The sequence below is a fragment of the Cucumis melo genome, chromosome 6 (assembly GCF_025177605.1).
Source record: "Cucumis melo cultivar AY chromosome 6, USDA_Cmelo_AY_1.0, whole genome shotgun sequence".
NCBI classification, from domain to species: Eukaryota; Viridiplantae; Streptophyta; class Magnoliopsida; order Cucurbitales; family Cucurbitaceae; genus Cucumis; species Cucumis melo.
Genome location: NC_066862.1, coordinates 12,320,864 through 12,335,259, shown reverse-complemented (window position 1 = coordinate 12,335,259; position 14,396 = coordinate 12,320,864). Strand labels below are relative to the sequence as shown.

Sequence of the window (14,396 nt, the reverse complement as noted above, 5' to 3'; positions counted from 1 at the left end):
AATGAAGGGATTTCTTATTATTATTATTATTTATTTATTTATTTTTCCTTTTATATCTTTTTATAATCTTTATTTTGTTATTTGCTATAATTATTCATTTAAAATTACAACAAATCAATCAAATAATAATGTAACAATATCTTATTAATTAATTAGAATCATTTGAAATCTTTTACTACATGAACTAAAATAAAACTACTCTACTATAAAATTTAAACTTAAACTTGAACTTAGTTTAGTATTAGCATAGGATTTAAAGCAATACAAAATACAGAATAATTAGTAAGATATACATTATATATAAGATTGGTAGTGTACGTTAATGTTCATTTGGTGGGAATTAGAGGCAAATCAACTTCATCGCACCACTCCACAAACCTTGTTTCAAAATAAGGAATCCTCATCTCATTTGGATAATAAGTTAACCAAATTTGGCCTCCAATTCGCCACTTCAACACACTCCCTTCCGTTTCTTTACTCAATCTCCATCCCACCTCCTCCCCATACTCATCTCCCCCAAAAACCACTCCTCCGCTTTTACTAAATGCCCGGTCCGTACCACCATACCGGTTCGCAAAGCTCTCCCCACCGCCCTCCTCCCCTTTCTCGCTCCCGCCATTATTCTTCTTCATCGCCACCTCATTCCCCGTCGTGTTGTCACACAGCACTGCCTCGAACACCGCTGCATTCCCCTCCGCCTCCTGATCCCACCGCCAGTTCCTCATCTTCGTTCTTGTCGACGTCCTCGCCGTCGCCTTCACCGTCGACATTTTTGCTTTTCCATATCTACTCTTCAAAATCTTCTGCACTTTCACTTCCCGTTCAACATTCTCCGTTGACCGTCCCAAACTCATCGCCCCGACATAATTCGCTCCGACTTCCGGTCCGACCCACACCCGAACCCGTGAAACGAAATGCCTCTCCTCAGCATACTCCACGTCATCAACGCTCCCGAGGGCCAGCCTTGCCACGTGGAGTCTAATGTTGTCGACTCGTGCTCCTACGTGGACATAGCCCTCCTGGTACTTAACCGAATATTCTAACTGAATAACTGCCTCTAGCTGCTGGTGAGCCAAAGCGTATCTCAACGCCGATTCCTTCGCTTCGATTAACGGAAACTGATACTTCCGACCAGCGCCACCGCCTCGTGTAACTCTCATCCCCATAACCGGCGCGTGACCTTTCAAAATCCACAACCCGTGCGCCTCCGTTGCGTAAGTGAAACCAAGGCTTCGTTTTGGCGGCGCGTGGGTTAACGTCTGTAACCCCACGCCGACTTCTCTAAGGATTAGCCATTTCGCTATTACATACCCAAGCGTGCGAGTGAAACAGAGCTCAGCATCGACGCCAATGGTGATGAGAAACGTTCGCAATACCGGTGCGTGGTTGGACGACAGGGCTTCAAGGTGCGGAGAAAGCAAGTACTTGAAGTAGAAAGAGCCAATTTCAGCAGGAGCATCACAAGCGCAAACCCAGAACAGTCGGATGAGGAAGATAAGGTTAAAAAAGCCGGAGAAAGATTCCGGCGAGTGAGAATCCATGATCCACGCGACCGGGTCGGGTTTAAGTTTCTGTAAACGAGATCGAGGGCAGGTGCTCTTCTGCCCGGCGGGTGACCGGGAAATGATTTCTTGAAGAAGTTGAAGAATCAGAGGAAGGAATGGCTTATCCGAAGAGAGAGAACAGGCGTTCGAAACCCATAAGGTCTTCATCTCAGCGGATGAGGGGAACCCATTAAGTTCAACGGCGAAAGTAAGAGATGTATCGGAATCAGCGGAGGCGGTGGAGCGGTTGGCAGTAAGTTGAATGGAGGAGTTTCCATGGGTGGCGAGGTTGAAGGTGAAAGAAGAGGAGTGAGTCCAATCGTCGGAACTGGGGAGGTCGGAAATCCAAGACCAGAGATCCATTGAGAAGTGAGTGAAGAAGAAAAGAGAGATGGTGGGGGGGAATTTAAGAGAGGAATGGGTGATGAAGGGAGAGGGAAGGTGGAAGAAATAGAAGCCATGGAAAGGAAGGGAAGAATTGGGTGGCTGATATTGTAAGTCGATGGGAGTGTGAATTCAATGGAAGAAGTGAGAAGACAATAAAGAGGGAGAGGGTTTTGTTTCACTTTCAAATGGCAGAAGAGTCTGAAATTTTTTCTTTTGGCATTAGAAGGTGACAACGGAAGGCTTGGCGGCTTACACGTAAAACGACAGAAATGTTGCTTGCATGTAAAATTGTGAATCATAAATAATAATAATAATAAGATTTTCCAAGAGGATGAAAATGTGATTTTTGTCTTTATTGATTGATTTGGATGCATCCTTGATTTTTGGCTTTTATTTGGAAGGGCTATTGTCCATGAATTTTAGTGATATCACTTCCATCCATTTCTCTTACGAAATAAATTAACTTCTCTAAGTTCAAAAGTTATATATATCAATTGTATCATGCTTTTAAATTAATAATTATATCCATTTTAATATTAAAATAATTATTATATCAATTTAAACCATTAAATTTTATAAATCTATCATTTTAAACCCTTAATTTTCTTAATTATATTAATTAAAACGCTTCATTATGATACACATTTTAAAGTTCAAAACTTTTAATAGATATGTCTAGCTCAAGTTTAAAATTTGAGTAAATGGATTTTATAAAAATTCAAAATTTTAAATTAATAAAAATATTAATTATGGATTCAAAAGATACAACAATTTAAATTAATATAATTATTAAATTATATTCTAAATTGATAGACCTATTTTCTATTACATATATACAAGTTATGGATGGGAAATTCAAACATGCGATAAAAGATGCAGAGCACATTCATCATTTTAGCTATGCTGTTATTTATTTATTTTACTCTTCAAGTGAACCTACACATAAAGATTAAAGTACAAAATTAATATAAATTAATAATTAACTTCTTTTTACCTCTAGACTTGCATCACATATTACCTATTATTATTGGTATTTATATTTAAGATTTTATTTTCTAAAAAAAGATTGTGGTGGAAAAACTAAGACTTTTTTATTTATAAAAATATATGTCAATATCAACGTTTGATCAATATATCAAAAACAAATATAAAAATCCAATTTCTTTTTATTTTTTGATTGTTTTTTTTTTAATTGTTGAAAGTTTATGGGAATTGTAGCTTTATAATGGTATTGGTTTTAAAGAAAATAAAAATCTTTTCCTATTTTGTTGATGGAAAAAATTTTATTATCTCCTGTCTTTTACCTTGGTTACAACTCTTGTGAGTCTCTTATAAGAAATATCTTCTTGTGTTTTGTGGTGTTGAGCACTTTGTGATTTACTAGATTGAGAAGATTTGTGAAAGTCAGGGGAAGTATAACATTGAAAATTATTCTAAGTAGTCTCTCCTCCTGGACATTGAGACACAAGGGTAAAACATGAAGCATTTGATCTAGAGAGAGCTTAGATCGATTCCCTTTTTCACACTTTAAGTGGGGTTTAGGAGAAGCCTAAACATTTATTTTAAGAAAGTTGTGTATGCAGAATAATTCTTGATAAGTTATGTACTTGTAAACCTTTTGAATCCCCAAATGTAGGTGTTATTACACCGAACTAGATTACAAACTTGTTGTATATTCTGTCTTTTTTAACTGTTGCTTATGTTATTTACTTTGTCAATAACTTTGGTGTAAACACAATTCTTCATGTTAATATTGTTTTTTTTCACTTATACCTATGTACCATTTTGTTTAAATTCCATTTTAAGACTGTGTTTCTCTCCTAAAATGGGTGCAATTAGAAAAGATACACTACAATTTGAAACCTTGGGAGATTTTGAGAGATTTTAATTCATAATGGATTTCAAATAATATATATATGGCTTGTTACCATCAAAAAATTAAAATCTAAAATGATTTCAAATCTTGTTTTTACTTAATTTTTTTTTTTGTTTTGCTAAAATGCTCAAGTTTGGTAAGATTTCATAGAATTTAAAAGTAAATTACCTTACCATTTTCTAATTTTCAATTAAACGCATCTATAGATAAAAACCTACAAGTAAATTCTTTTAACTTTAGGTTCCTTTTCAATTATGATGGAAACATGAAAATTTGAATGCATTTGTTTCAAATCTTTCTCATTCGAAACAAAATAATTAATTTAAAATGACTTGAAGCCAAACGGATAGAAAGCTCATATATATATATAAATATTATTCTTATATGCGAATGTATGATGATGAAAAATGATAGAGACATAGGCTACATAAAGCTTACCCTTCTTTCTTTGTTCTATATTAATTTCGTTGTAGAGGTGGGAGAATCTGGGAGACTCCCAAGGAGATGTGCATGCGACCTCCTTCTTTGTCCCATTAATTAATTTCGTTTTCAATTGTTCCCATTTTCTTTCTTTGCCCAGAAGTTTTGATCCGCAACTTCCACGGCTCTGGGCCTTCTCCTCTCATTTCTTCCTCAATAGCAATAGCACGCGGCGCTGGCACCAAATACATATTCTCATTCTTCTTCTCCTTCTCCTTCTCCTTCTCCTTCTCCTTCTCCTTCTCCTTCTTTACTTTACTTGAAGACATGAGTTTATGATTAGTTATTCCAATGGTTTGATTTAATATAATTCTTTTTATAATATTATATATATTTAGAAGAAGGGGAAAAAAAAAAAGGCAAACAAAGCCTACGCTATTGGGCCTATTGGGCCGTGATAAACAAAACAGGGCCTCAAATGAGGAATGATTCGTGTAGTTAAGAAGAGGAAGAAGGGGAATTTGTTGGACCTAGAAGCGGTTAGACGGCGGCGAAATGGAGAAGGCGCTGAGAGTATATGGAGAAGTTTTGAGGTTAGTGAGGCGGTTACCTAAGGACACAAGGCCTTACTACGCCAAATACGCTAGAGAGAATTTCGTCAACTACAGAGAGGTCGATGCCAACGATGCAAAATCCCTAGAAGAACTCTTCCACAGAGCTTACAATCACTCCCTTTGGGTTCTGAACAAGGTTTTAACTCTTGAATTCTCTGATCTTGAATTTGTTCGTTCGTTTGTTTGTTTTGTTTTCCATGTGTTTTAGAGGTTGTGGTGATTGGCAGTATTCGGTGGATGGATCTGCGGCGGATAAGCTGAAGGAGATCTGTTATAGTTAGTGGTGGGGGGTGGGGGAAGAAGTGAATAGAATTCATTAGGGGTAGGGAAGTGGAGGATTATGGGTTCATAAAGAGAAAGTGAGGACGTAAATTGATCTGATTTTGAGTGTTGTTGGATTTGTGTAAAAATAAAGACTAAAGAAGAGAAGAGAAGAGAAGAGAAGAGAGGTGGTGTCTCTATACTTCATGTTTCTAACTTTGTATCCATTTGTGGATCCACATTTATGATATTGTGATTATGAATGATGTTGGATTTGTTTTGGATTGTGGTTAAATAATGTTCTCTTTCAAATTTAACGGTATCTTAAAACTTTTTATGAACAATAATGAGATATTACAAAAACCGAAATCATTTATTTTAGCCTAAATTACCAAAAAAAAAAAAAAAAACAGTGGGATGCTTTTATCAAAAATATTTCTAAACTTTCAAAAAAGTTTCCAAAAGAGTTCAAAAATACTATTGCAATTGAAACTTTCCAAACCATTGAAGTTTTAAAAATACCTTTTACCTAATTAAAATATTCAAAAATATCATCGACATTAAAATTTGTTAAGAAAATCTAAAATTTATATCATTTTTTCCCATTAAAATCAATAGTTTAAAATTTATTTAACTATTGATAGTATATCATGAACACAATCAATCTCAATAGTTATCGTTAGAATTAATATATAGTCAATTGTCAAATAAATAAAAAATTGAATATTAACATACAATGATAGTCTGATAGATCTATCAAGTGTGACGTTTTTAGGTTAATTTATATATATACAACAAAACTAAAAAATATTTAACAAAAAATAAAACTGCATGAAGTCATAGTTGTTTTTTTTTTAAATTTCAGATTTGTTCTTGTTGGTTTTGAATTTCCCAGGCAAAGTATGGAATTCATGTACATCTTCGTATTGTTACTTCCCTTTCTTCATATTCCCACTTCTACTTGTTCGCGATTTCTTCATTTCTTTTTCTTGAACTTTTTCGTTCTTCGTCATCTCTTTTTTTTTTCAGTACACAACCATATACCAAAATCTAAACGATTCGTCGTCTATCCAGCCAAAGAGAGATCACTGTCTATTCCAGATAGATAAGTAAGTGATAGATCTAAACGATAGTTTATCAAGATTTGGACAATCGTGTACTAATATCTAAATGATCTTGGTACAAGATTGTGTACCAAAATGTATCAAGATCTAAACGATCGTGTACTAATAACTAAACAATCTTTGTACAAAATCCTTTACAAATACTATTTAGATTTGGTATAAGATCGTTTAAATTTGGTACATGAAATGGTAGAAAGAGATAGACCATTATCACACGTAATGGTACAAGATCATGTACCAATATCACACAAAATAGAGATATTTGTATACGAAACAGTAGACAGAGATGTTGGTACACGAAATGGACAAGATCGTGTTCCAATATCTAAACGTCTATCTCAGATAGACAAAGATAGACCATTATCACTATCTATCCCAGATAGATAAGTAATAAATTCAATCAATTCTTTACCAAGATCTGAATGATCATGTGCTAATATTTAAATAATTTTTTAGATATATTATACGATCGTTTAAACTAAAAGCTCTTCGCTCGTGTATGTGGCCAAGTAATTGCAGGGTATTTTTGTTATTCATGTTATGGGCTTGTGAAAATTTTCATTTTTTAAAATTTTTCTATACTATGAAAATATTTTTCTATGATGTAATGAAAATATCGATTTACCATTTCTATCGATATCGAACCCATGGAAATGTGAAAACATCCATAGAAATATCCACATCTAGATGGAAATCTAAAACTACCGTTTTGACTTAAATTTTTTGTTTCTATATTGAGGGTTATAAAAAATTTTGGGTAAAAATTGGATTAGTAGAAATATTTAGAAATTATTTTTATATGTTTATAAGTACTTATCAAACTTTTTAATAATTCAGAAATATTTTTTAAACAAAACTTTAACGATTTCAATTCAAAACTAATGATAAGGATATTTTTAAATTATGCTCATGATATTTTTTTTTTTTAAGTTTAGAAGTATTTTTAAGTTAACAATAATACATTAATAAACAAAGGAAAATTTATTCAATCAAATGTATCAACTACAATTGTGATAAACACCAACAAAAAAAAGGGATAATTCCATGCCGAAAATGCAATTATTTGGTGATGAAAAAGATTAATTACAGGAAAAGCTCAAAATGTAGAGTAATGAAGATAGGCATTAGTTTTACTAAGGCAAATGATAGCAATTCCAATCAAACTCGTTCCTTTTTCTTTTTTGGACACTTTTGAGTATGGGCACATCGAACCTCTGTTTATGAGGCTGATAGTACAAGTAGACAAGTTGTATGCCAAAATGAGCATAAGCCTATCATCTTATTTCAACTAAAAACTCCTAAAATCATGAATTGGGAAAACAGAAAACAAAGATTATTGGGTACACAAACACTTTGTTTCTGTGTCCAATGAGCAGAGTCAGACAAATAGATTTATTGGATCTCACGAATGGCAGAGATGACCTGAGATATTGAATTGAAATTTCTCCTTTTCTTCAGAACTAACTTCGCCAATTCAAGGGCTTGCCTCTCGCACTCTGCTCGCTTGCTGGGGTCCTTGATGGTTTCAAAATCTGCCACATGAGCCACTCCCACTATTCTCCTGTGCACACACAACACATACTTCATGAAAGTCAGAAACACGCAGTGAAGATCACAGATTTCAAAATGGCTAAAATCGCTTTGGTTATGTTCAAATGTCATGAAAAAATCAATCCAGGGTTCAGTTTTAACATGACAAAGTTGGTTTCAAAATCCCTCTCAAATCTATATACCCTAGGTATTGAAAGAAGTGGGCTAAACCTGATCATTTTAGCAGCTCCAAAACCAAGGCTGTCATGGAACAACTCAGTCAAATATTTGTTCTGAACGAGCTGCTGAAGCTCGGGGTTGTTGTAAATGGCAGGGAGATAAGCCTCCCCAGGACCATCCTTGTGCAGCTCCCAAAGTGCCACAAGCTTCTTACGAAACAGATTCCAAGTCTCTTCAATCATTCTCAGAATCCACTCTTTGTATGCCTGGAGTTGCACCACACAAAAAGCAACCAATGGTAATAAATATCTTATCCACTAAACAATTCTAATACTCACTACAAAAATTTATATCATACCTTTCGATCGTTACCTTCCACAGCATGTCCATCTTGTGAAAAGAAGGCCAAGATTAAGTTCCCCAAAAACGCTCCGATATCAAAACCCATTGGTCCATAGAATGCAAACTCCGGATCGATGACTTGAGTTGACTCTTGAGTGACCATAATTGACCCTGTGTGAAGATCTCCATGAACAAGGGCCTGGGTTCTCTCTATAAACCTGCACAGTAAGACCAATTGCCACATATATCATAAATAAATTTCCCTATGAAAAATTAGGTGAGTGGTTCTCCTTTTCCATAGAAAACAATCAATATCTCAACAACATTGAAAGAATCTAACATCTCAGCAGCATAATCAACATAAATTAAAATGTTCATCATTTAGTTTATTTTGGTTCTAACTAGAAACAGGATAGGAACGGAGCCAGATCAGTCAGATACTTGAAAATAGACCAGGCATAGCAGACTTGCACTCAAAAGATTCGTATGCTTAACATATATTATTAGAAGTAAGAACTTTAGCTGACAATCAAAACATCCAAAATCAATCTTTAGCTTGCTTACTCATCATATGTATTAACTAAATCAGCAAAGGATCAACAACAGAAGAGTATAACATACTTAGCTTTCAACTCAGCAATCTCAACCTTCAAATCATTGTCTTCTCTAATAGCCTCAGCATCACGATCAAGATATGGTGATGTCCACCGGTTGTGTTCAGACACTTTATATGGGTCAGAAAACACAACTTGTTCAGTGAGCCTGCATAACTCCACATTCCCACAGAACTCTGCAACTGCACAAGTGAAGTATGCAAGCTAAATAACCATGCCAATGCAATGCAACAAAGTAAATTGGGACAAAAGGAAATAAATCTTTTCTCTCTATCTTTAGATGGTAACTAACTTCATAGGCAAGCAAAAACATGGAAGTACCGGATTCTTTGTGCACTGTGGTTGAATTATAAAGGATGGATGTGCCGAAGAGAGTCTTTGCCATGTATTCTGACATGTGATCTGCCAGCAATGGGTACTCAATTCCAGCAATCAACCCCTTCCTCAAGATTATATGAGGAGGTTCCAAGTAACGCATGCCAATCAACGACATTGTACGATCGAAGTGATAAACATCAGGAACATGATTTGGGCACAAATGTCCATGCTTTCTCAATGCCACTGCCTCAAAATATGCTCGCTCCTTTGTCATTGGCCATGACTCCCCTATGCAACGAACGTAAGGAATAGCCTATACGATAAAATAGCAAGCCAGATTTCAAACGATAAAATTCCTCCAAAAAAACAGGTTAACTCAATACGTTTCAACCCACAAATCATTAACTACTGAAGAAGCACTCTGACATGCAATGCAAACATTTCAAACCCATGGATTAAGTTTGAAATCGCCTCTAAAGCTAGTGTTTCCTTATTAAGCAGTCTTTATTAAGCTGTGACAAGAATTAATTAGGACTACTTATCCTTCTTTGATTCGTGAAACCCTAAAATGACCCTTCAAAATAAAATCTTCAATCAAACAAATTCGCTCCCCACATAAACCCTAACCCCAAAACTTTCCCAACACAAACAAAATCCGCTCTCCATTTCCAAACCACCAGAAGCAAATAAGGCCAAACCCCGACAGAAATTCAACAAATAAGCTAAAAATGACAAAAGGAAACTAAGTCACCTGCTTGATAACGAAGGAACCGGATGAACCCACGACTATGTAAACGAAATTAAGGTTACCATCTCCGACTTCCTTAATCTCAATGCCATCGAACTTATTGCCGAGCTTGTCGGACAAGGAAGGAACAGTCTTAATATACTCAATCAGGGAGGTCTCGTCGAGTGGACGGAACTGAGAGAAGTCCATTAGAAGTGGCGGAGAGTGAGGAGCTCCGGCGGGATTTGCTTTGTGGGTCTAAGAAAGTAAGAAGTGAAGAGTGAAACTCTACTTCATCAGCCTAAATTCTTGACTGATAAGGGAATGGGAACCTGTAGAGGAAATGTAAAAATTTAAGGGAGGAAATCGGAGGAGAGTGACATTGAACCTGGACGATTATTGGGTTAATCGAACGAGAAATTGAACAGAGATTAATGGGGTCTTCCGTCTCTTTTAGAAGATATTGAAAAATTCCTTCTTGCGGTTCGATATTACTCGATTTTCTTCAAGCATGATCTTGATTGTTCAAAGAAAAAGGCACTCTTTTGTTTTTCTTCATCCTCGGGCGTGGTTCATCACTCAATTCTCTTCAACTGCATGATTGTTTTTTTTTTTCTTCTCTTTTATTCAAAACAATCTTCTCTTTGAATTTTTCAAAAATGGTCCATTCTGAGCAGTAAATTTTTAGAGATGTCTTGGCTAACGGTGGCCAGCAGAATCGGTTTGAACATCTATTAATTCAACATAATCGGTTTGATGGTAGTTTAATAGAAAAATAGGCTACCAACGTTTCATTCCCACTAGCTAATTGTAAAGTCTCAAAGTTCTTCCATCTTTCACCTTCTTACCAATCGTTTTAACAAGAGCATTTGAAATAAAAATTGACTTACTTTATAAGATATTTCAACAAAATTTAAATATCTATTCAATGTAATTATATGAAGAAATAAAAAAAACAAGGTTAGATGAATATTGAAATAGGATTTGAAAAACTTTCTTTAAGAATTTAGGAAAGATTAGGTAACAATAATAGCAAGTCTACCTTAACTTAGGAGGAGTGTTTGGGGGAGGGAAAGGTTCATATAACCCAACCCACCTTTGGGAGAAAGATTAACATAACTCTTCCTCAACCTCTAACCTTCCCTTTCACCCTTCCTTAATTATAATTAATTCATTTAAGTTTAAAATATTTATTTAATTCATTTTTTTTTCTCATTTATAATTTTTATAAGTTTTGTTGATTTTAATCTTTTTATTTAAAAAGCATAGTTCGATCTTAAGTTATCAATTTTGTACAATCACATGAATTTAAAATTTTTATTTCTTCCTTTACTCTTGAATTAGATAAATTATGGTGATTACACCATTTGACCCTTTTTTTTCTCCTATATTATGTTTCCTGTATTTAACTTTAGTTTATAACTCCTTATAATAAACTATTTTGCTCAACAATATCGTTTGGTTTGAATGAAATTCTATTTCCAATAATACGTATAAAACAATTATTATTTGCACATATTACACGTTGACGGAATACGTGTCAGATTCATAAACACAAATTTCTAATGATTACTTAAATAAGGTTGCAAATGGACGTCGTATTTAAAGAAATTAAGACAAATTGTTTTACAAACAAATTCAACGATTTGGTAAATTAAATATATAAAATTTGTGTATTGAAATTAAAATATGAATTAAAAAAAACTAATAATTTTTGCTCCGGCATTGTGTCCCAGGTAATTGACTTCAATTTATAATTCTCTTCTTAGAAATTATTGTGTTCTGTATATCGTTTCATTTGAATGAAATTACATTGTTAGTCATTGGTTTAAATCAATTGTTAAATATACCCAATTTACGTATTGCATTTGGAATATCAATTAAAAAACAAAAGTATAATTTATTCGCACCTAAAAAAGGTTGAAAATGGACACTGTACTTGAAGAAGTTACTAGAAATTGTTTTATGAAAGCTAGACGGTTTAATAAATTAAAATATATATAATTTGTGTAATGGAGTTACAAAACGGATTTAGAAAATAATAATAATTTATTCGTACGAACCACTTGCGTAAAAACCATTTAAAACGGACTTCTTGTTTAAGAAAACTAATGGAACCTGTTTTACGAAAATATATTTTAATTTAGAATAAGAATTTTTTTAAAAAATTCCATAATCTTTCCCACATAACCCTTCCTCCAAACAAATCTTATCATGACCCAATCTTTTACATTCATAACCTAAGGATTATCACAGTCCATTCCCACTTATAACCCAATCATTCCCCGAAAAGGCTGAAGTGTCTACCGTTAAAATTTAAAATAATTAGTCAAAAGGGTTATTATTTATATATTAAAGCTTCAACTTTGAATATCAATTTACATAGATACCTCTTTTGCTAAATCAGAGTAGATTTCATATCAAAGGTTATTTACACCAAAATTGTTGTATAAAGTTATTCCAGGACAATAGACACACCCTTTCTAAAGTCAATCGAAGATAGTGAATCTAAACATAATTAAATAAACATGAATACACTATTATCACAAAATTGGTTCCATATTTATCCAACAAAATTTTTGAACTTAGTAAGAAGAAAAAGAAGAACAAAATTCAAGGTATAAACATATTAATATAAATACACTATTCTAAGTACAATACACTGATAATCAAACGAAAAGTAATAGGTTGTGTAATTTTTTGGTATTTTCTTGAAGAATATTACAGTATACATGTACAATTTATACACACAAATGGTACCAAACAAGGAAAGAATATTGGTGTTAAATATAGAGTAATTTTCTCCTAAATTATAGGATCTAATTTCGTTAATACCCTCCCTCCAATTCAAGATGGGAGAGTTGAGACCACCTTGAGTTTGTGAATTAGTTGGGTGAAACGAGGAGAATGCAGAGCTTTGGTGAAGATATCTGCAGGTTGATTGGTGGTAGAGATGGATTTGAGATGAAGAGTGTTGCTCTAAAGGTGATGGCGAACAAAGTGACAATCATTCTCAATGTGCTTTGTTCGTTCATGGAATACATCACTGTGTGCAATCTGAATAACACTTCGATTATCACAATGAAGAATAGTGGGTGATGTCTGGGGGCCCCCCATATCAGTAAGAAGCCAACAAAGCCATAGTAATTCTGAAGTGACATCAGCTAGAGTACGATATTCAGACTCGGTGCTGGAACGGGAAACAACAGATTGTTTCTTGCTTCTCCGGGAGATAAAAGCATTACCTAGATAAAAGCAATAACCAATTGTAGATCGTCGATCAGTAGGATCACCTGCCCAATCAGCATCAGAGAATCCAGAGAGAACCAGAGATGATTGGGAGGAGAACTGTAGACCATGGCCCAAAGTGCCTTTAATGTAGCGAAGAATACGAAGAACGACAGTGAAGTGAATTGTGCGAGGAGCAGCCATGAACTGACTAACAATGTGAACAACATATGCAATATCTGGACGAGTTACAGTTAAGTAAATTAAGCTGCCAACAAGTTGCCGATATAAGGTGGGGTCCTCAAGAGGGACACCATCAAAAGGAGTGAGGCACACATTGGGATCCAAAGATGTTAAGGATGTAGCAGAGTCAGTAATACCAGATCGATTGATGAGGTCAGAAGCATATTTTGCTTGAGATAAATAGTAGCCACTGGGTGACGATGAGATCTCAAGACCAAGAAAGTAGTTGAGATTTCCTAAGTCTTTCATCTCAAAATGCTGACCAAGGTAACGTTGTAAATCAGATATGGCTTGAGGGTCATCTCCTGTAATGATCATGTCATCAACATACAAAAGCAAGAGGACAATACTAGTAGATGTCTGACGAGAAAATAAGGCGGAATCATGAGTACTGGAGGTGAACCCAAGTTGGGTAATAGTGGAGCTAAATGTTGCAAACCAAGCTCGAGGAGCTTGTTTGAGACCATAGAGAGCACGACGAAGGATATATACTTTCTGCGGTGGTGGAGTAGTGCCAGGTGGTGGCGTCATGTAAACTTCTTCAGATATGGTTCCATTTAGGAACGCATTTTTAACATCCATTTGAAGAAGGGGCCATTGTTTGGCAGCAGCAATGGCTAACAGACTACAGACAGATGTCATTCGAGCTACTGGGACAAACGTTTCTTCATAATCAATACCATATTCTTAAGAATAACCTTTAGCAACAAGTCGTGCTTTGTATCGTTCAATAAAGCCATCAGAGTGTGTTTTTATTTTAAAAATCCATTTACAACCAATTGGTTTCTTACCAGGAGGTAGATCAACATAATCCCAAGTATGGGTTTTCTCTAAGGCTTGAAGTTCATCATTCATTGCTTGCTGCCACAAGGGGTTAGTACTAGCTTCCTTATATGAGGAAGGTTCATCTAAAGACATGATAGTAGAGAAGCAATGGTACTCTTTGAGATGAGAAGGAGTTTCTCTTACCCGAGTGGATCGTCGGACA

General features: G+C 34.8%; 4 protein-coding genes across 5 annotated transcripts; 1 reads left to right on the top strand and 3 right to left on the bottom strand.

Annotated features, from left to right (window-relative positions):
• Positions 1-211: 211 nt before the first annotated feature.
• Positions 212-2,176, bottom strand: LOC103496192 (uncharacterized). The gene has a single exon (XM_008457953.3). It carries the CDS (start codon positions 1,905-1,907, stop codon positions 327-329), a length of 1,581 nt encoding a protein of 526 aa, XP_008456175.1. The 5' UTR covers positions 1,908-2,176; the 3' UTR covers positions 212-326.
• Positions 2,177-3,100: 924 nt separating this feature from the next.
• Positions 3,101-5,368, top strand: LOC103496191 (LYR motif-containing protein At3g19508). The gene is made up of 2 exons (XM_008457951.3): positions 3,101-4,977; positions 5,069-5,368. The coding sequence occupies exons 1-2, from the start codon at positions 4,783-4,785 to the stop codon at positions 5,120-5,122; spliced, it is 249 nt and encodes an 82-aa protein (XP_008456173.1). The 5' UTR covers positions 3,101-4,782; the 3' UTR covers positions 5,123-5,368.
• A 1,962-nt stretch (positions 5,369-7,330) lies between these two features.
• Positions 7,331-10,785, bottom strand: LOC103496190 (methylthioribose kinase). Of its 2 annotated transcripts, XM_008457950.3 has the most exons (7): positions 10,326-10,675; positions 9,962-10,195; positions 9,214-9,523; positions 8,900-9,074; positions 8,295-8,496; positions 7,988-8,202; positions 7,331-7,787 (listed from the first exon to the last, which is right to left on the bottom strand). In XM_008457950.3, the coding sequence occupies exons 2-7, from the start codon at positions 10,145-10,147 to the stop codon at positions 7,619-7,621; spliced, it is 1,257 nt and encodes a 418-aa protein (XP_008456172.1). In that variant the 5' UTR covers positions 10,148-10,195; positions 10,326-10,675; the 3' UTR covers positions 7,331-7,618. The 2 variants fall into 2 exon arrangements, with proteins under 2 accessions (XP_008456172.1, XP_050941733.1); XM_051085776.1 differs by having other exon boundaries at positions 9,962-10,785.
• Positions 10,786-12,916: 2,131 nt separating this feature from the next.
• On the bottom strand, positions 12,917-14,326 carry LOC107991464 (uncharacterized mitochondrial protein AtMg00810-like). Its single transcript, XM_017046408.1, has 2 exons — positions 14,200-14,326; positions 12,917-14,073 (listed from the first exon to the last, which is right to left on the bottom strand). The coding sequence occupies exons 1-2, from the start codon at positions 14,324-14,326 to the stop codon at positions 12,917-12,919; spliced, it is 1,284 nt and encodes a 427-aa protein (XP_016901897.1).
• Positions 14,327-14,396: the final 70 nt, after the last annotated feature.

What these genes read in the sequence shown, in the direction of transcription:
- LOC103496192 (XM_008457953.3), bottom strand. Translation starts at nt 1,907, where the DNA reads ATGGATCTCTGGTCTTGGATTTCCGACCTCCCCAGTTCCGACGATTGG.
- LOC103496191 (XM_008457951.3), top strand. Translation starts at nt 4,783, where the DNA reads ATGGAGAAGGCGCTGAGAGTATATGGAGAAGTTTTGAGGTTAGTGAGG. An exon ending in CCCTTTGGGTTCTGAACAAG is followed by an intron (nt 4,978 to 5,068) that starts GTTTTAACTCTT and finishes GGTGATTGGCAG; the next exon opens with TATTCGGTGGATGGATCTGC.
- LOC103496190 (XM_051085776.1), bottom strand. Translation starts at nt 10,147, where the DNA reads ATGGACTTCTCTCAGTTCCGTCCACTCGACGAGACCTCCCTGATTGAG. An exon ending in GTTCCTTCGTTATCAAGCAG is followed by an intron (nt 9,524 to 9,961) that starts GTGACTTAGTTT and finishes TTTATCGTATAG; the next exon opens with GCTATTCCTTACGTTCGTTG. An exon ending in GGAGCTGCTAAAATGATCAG is followed by an intron (nt 7,788 to 7,987) that starts GTTTAGCCCACT and finishes GTGTGTGCACAG; the next exon opens with GAGAATAGTGGGAGTGGCTC.
- LOC107991464 (XM_017046408.1), bottom strand. Translation starts at nt 14,326, where the DNA reads ATGTCTTTAGATGAACCTTCCTCATATAAGGAAGCTAGTACTAACCCC. An exon ending in TTATGTTGATCTACCTCCTG is followed by an intron (nt 14,074 to 14,199) that starts GTAAGAAACCAA and finishes TTGATTATGAAG; the next exon opens with AAACGTTTGTCCCAGTAGCT.